Raw genomic sequence first — 4,583 nt, 5'->3', positions numbered from 1 at the left:
CCACATGTGGCACGTTTGACGCAACACAAGATTATGGTGTTGGGTTGGAAAGTTCTCACCCATCCATCATATTCTCCAGATATGGCACCATCAGATTACCATCTTTTTCGTTCACTGCAGCACCATCATATTGGGAAAAACGTATGCAAATATGGACGTGTTAAAGAGAACATCGCCATGTTTTTTGCTTCAAAGCCAAGTGATTTCTTTAATCAGGGCATTAACAACCTGATTGTAAGATGGAAAAGCATCAGCGATAAGAATGGAGACTATTTCATTTAATATAAGTTGTTCGGGTTTTTTCATCTAAAAAAAAAGCGACATAAATTTCTTGAAGACCTAGTATATACATACATATATAGCAGGCACACCTTTAGTAAAAGTACAAAGTATATGAATATGCAAATCCGATAGAATCCAAAAAACAGTATGTATGTATATACACACACACATAAAACCAACACAAAATTCACATAACTAAACTAAGTAACAATTGAAAAGAAGCAACCTTTTGGAAAATCATGTAATATTAGAAAGTAGTATTTAAACAACCGAATTAAAACATATCTAATAGTATGAACCTTAATAATGGTGAGTAAACCAAAACCCACAGTAAAATAGGATATAAGAATACAATACAAAAACAACTCTACATATCATCATGAACCACGATAGTGTTCATAATAGGGATCACACAGAATTGCACAAAACCATAACAGAACGTTCGAACCAAAAGCACCTTAAATAGTAAAGTTTCAGTTCAAACAACACTGTAAAGCATTTTCTATTGACTGCTTAAACAAAGCACGCATGTTAGGCTTACAACGAAAAGAAAATCAGCTCTAAACAGTCCGTGTGTAATTCTTATTACTATATTATTCTCTTGCCAGCCTACAACAAAAACGGCTTGGTATATTTCACCCAAACCTTTTATAGAATACTAAATAAAGTACAGCGAAGGTCATAAGAGTATTGAAAAGTCGATTTGTTTCTTCTTTATTTTATATAAGCTAAAAAACATCAGAAATTCTAGTATAAATTTCTACATGTTTGGGAAATATAAACTCACCACAGGTACTAGAAATTTTCTAAATCCCACATTTATCAATTTCTTCTATTCTATCTTTTGTACTCGTGAGACTATTTAATTTACAACACGGAGAGAATGTTACACTACATTTTATGTATTTTTTATTATATTACCTATTTTTGTAGATAAACCTTGTACATGCTAACATTCTTAATTTATTGATATGTTTATGATGCAATCTATCAATAATTTCGGGGTTATATCTTCTATTTCTGGCCACATGTTTTAAGAAACTTAACTCTGCTTCCACATCACAATTATAAGTGCATATTTTTAAGGCTCTAAGAATAAATGTGGAAAAGGCGGATAGTTTTTTGTGTCCATAGGTAACACGATGTATTGTGTGGTGGTACTTCAACAGAAAATGACTTTCTATCAACAGATGTTTGATGTTGTTACTCTAACTAGTTAAGACAGTGTAAATAAACTGAAATGGAAGTAATTTTACTGTTTCTTGTTATTTTGTAACATATTTAGTGAGGATGTTGATTTGATCCTTATTATCGTAGGTAAACAAATGCGATACGTTGAATGTACTTCGCTTAATCTAACTATTAAACCACAGTCGTAAAAAGTTTTGACAGTATATTGTGTTTGGTGATATATGAAAATTTCGCCAAAATACATTCTTCAGTAGAGATTATTTGATTAAACATCTGGTAAGTTTTATTTTTTCACTAACTTCTTCAACTTCACATTACGTTATTTTTAGCTGATGATATTTGTTTTCATTAGTTTATGTTGCTGGCAAACACGCAGTTGTAATGTAAACGGGCATTTGTTTCTTTTCTAAAATAAAATAGAGAAAAAATTATGATGTTACTTATCAAAATCTCTCCCAAATTTTATTAGAATTAAATAAATCCTTGCTAAATTTCAGTGGAACTGGGTCTGTGATGATGCCTGGAAGACTTACTTTTCATACACAGTGTTTTGGGCTGGCACTTCAGTGGGTGTCATCATCCTTGGATTCATGGCAGACATGTAAGTTTAAACTGAAACGTTCACTTTACCGTGTGGCTACTTTCGTTAATTATTAATATTCAATACGTAAAACGAGACAGTAATTTATTTGTAAAGTTTAAAAAATATAAGTTAAAAGAAACTTTAAAAACTCTACATGTTTCAGTAGAAATAATTCCACCATCTTCAGGAGAATAAACCACTAAGTACACATGAAGTTTCTTATAAACCTAATGTAAGTGTATAATTAGCATGTTTTTACAGTGGCGCCATTTACAACAACGATTTCCAAAAGTTTACTTCTGTGGCTCCTGGGCCTAAATCTATAGTTATTTTGTTTTAACAATTTCTAAGGATTCTCTTATGTTTAGTTCATCTTTTTTCCGTTACCTCTTTAAGTATTTTTACATTATTTAAGTCTATAACGTGTAGAATTCGCCATATGTTCTGCTAAAGCCGATTCATCCGTTTTTAATTTATCCACCGCATTTTGATGTTCTTTTACTCTGAATTTTAAGTTCCTACTTGTCTGTCCAATATAACTTAGATCACAAATACATGAAAGTTTATATATATACCACATTTATCCCTTAATTCAATTTTATCTTTCAAGCCATTAATTATATCACTTAATTTTAATTGAGGAGTATTGTTTGTTTGAAGTTAAGCACAAAGCTACACAATGGGCTATCTGTGCTCTGCCCACTACGGGTATCGAAACCCGGTTTCTAGCGTTGTAAGTCCGCAGACATACCGCTGTGCCACTGAGGGGTGGGGGTGGGGGCTAATTGAGGAGTAAATGTTACTTGGAAATTCATATTTCACCTAAATACATTACCTATTTTTATTGACCATGGTGAAACATATTCTTTCTCTACTTTCCATTTTTTTGTTATCTGCAGTTTAGTATAACCAGAAATTTGAAGTTTGTTACAATATTTACTGTACGTCCCGTCTATGATTTAAGGTTGATACCCTCTATCAATCGCTACCTGTTTTAAATACGTTAATTCTAACATCAAAGCCTCATCATATGACGAAACATTAATAGCCCTATAAACAAAAGAGGAAAATGAGGATATTTTTTGTGACCATGGATGACACGATCCCACATGCGACGGCATGGCAACTGAGAATGACTTCCTATATACAGAAGTAGACAGAAAGCACCTTTCTCCTTTTACAGAAACATCTAAAAAGTTTAAACAACCGTCATCGACCCGGCATTAACCCACGTGTCACACAAATTGCTGTTCAAATTGAAAATACCAAATACCAAAATACAGAGGCCGCCAAAAGAAGTGTAAGGATTGAAAACTGCCATAATCGACAACAACATTTGTTGGGATAATTTGTGTTTATTATTGATGACATTTTAACTCAGTAAGATTTCTTGTAACAATTAAGTATGAAAAATAATGTCCGGTAGGTGTCTACCACGAAGTGCTACACACAGGCTTGCTCTAAGAATGACATCTTCCACAATAGAGGTCAAAGATTCACGAGTAAGACCATTAATTTCTCTCTATATGCTATATTTCAAATCCTGTAGTTGCTTGTTGATATACACTCCGTCCTTTAAGTAACCCCACAGAGGGAAGTCTGCTGCTGACAAATCCGGGGAATGTGGAGACCATTTTATGAAGATAGGACTCATAGTTTATGACAATTCTTTATTCTGTGACTGGACAAAACAAATTACTGATCTAAAACATTCTTGAATATGCCGAACTCGCGAAATACGTTACAAATATTGACTTGAGTTGCATTGTTGGTACGGTAGTTGTTTCATTCGCGAAAATGTTTGTTGTTAAGCGCATAGCTTCACAAATGGGCTGTCTGTGCTGTGTCAACCAGAAGTATTGAAACCCAGTTTTTAGCGTATAAGCCTTCAGACTTACTGTTGAGCCACTGGGTAGACTGTTGCATGACATAAATGAGATACAAGTTTACAGGAGTCGGTGAAGGTTTTTAATATTCGTATAAGCTGATTGCGACAACTGATTAATGCTCAGTTACGTTTCTAATATAATCTCCTTTTAGGAAGTTACTTAGAACGATGGGGCTAGTAGCACACTTGTGAATACTAAAAGCTGTGTAACTTTCATGTTCTGGGAAAAGTCATATTATTATAATTTTCAGAAAATTCCTTCGAAGTGACAGGCCACACTGTAAAGCGTAACGCCAGGACAGATATTTTGGAAACCTGACTCGACGAAATTACTTTGTCAATTCCGTGAAACTTAATGCACAATTTCATCAAGCCACCATATTTCAAACGACACAACAAATAATGAGAAACAGACTGATTACACCTAGCTAGAAAAGACATTATTGTTCTCATATGATTCAACACACAATTCAAAGTTCTGTGTTTTTCGATAACGAGGAACCCACTTTGAGACTAATAATGGCTGGAGACGGCTTGAATGGGGTAAATGAAGAAAAAAACTTATATAATATTTTTTTTTATTTATCTTTTTTACTTTTTTATATTTATTTATCTTTTTATTTACTTTATATCTAATCA

At 33.3% G+C, this 4,583-nt stretch overlaps 1 protein-coding gene across 1 annotated transcript in view; it reads left to right on the top strand.

The window, feature by feature from the left end:
• Positions 1 to 4,583, top strand: part of LOC106471391 (solute carrier family 22 member 1-like) — a 36,404-nt gene that overhangs the window by 8,729 nt on the left and 23,092 nt on the right. The window contains exon 2 of the mRNA XM_013931989.2: positions 1,971 to 2,074. Coding sequence (XP_013787443.1) covers positions 1,971 to 2,074 — 104 coding nt within the window. The remainder of the gene's footprint in view (positions 1 to 1,970; positions 2,075 to 4,583) is intronic.

This window comes from Limulus polyphemus, unplaced genomic scaffold (assembly GCF_000517525.1).
Source record: "Limulus polyphemus unplaced genomic scaffold, Limulus_polyphemus-2.1.2 Scaffold4594, whole genome shotgun sequence".
In the NCBI taxonomy this organism is placed as follows: Eukaryota; Metazoa; Arthropoda; class Merostomata; order Xiphosura; family Limulidae; genus Limulus; species Limulus polyphemus.
Note: the sequence above shows the minus strand (reverse complement) of the source record. Positions and strands in the feature narration are given on the sequence as shown.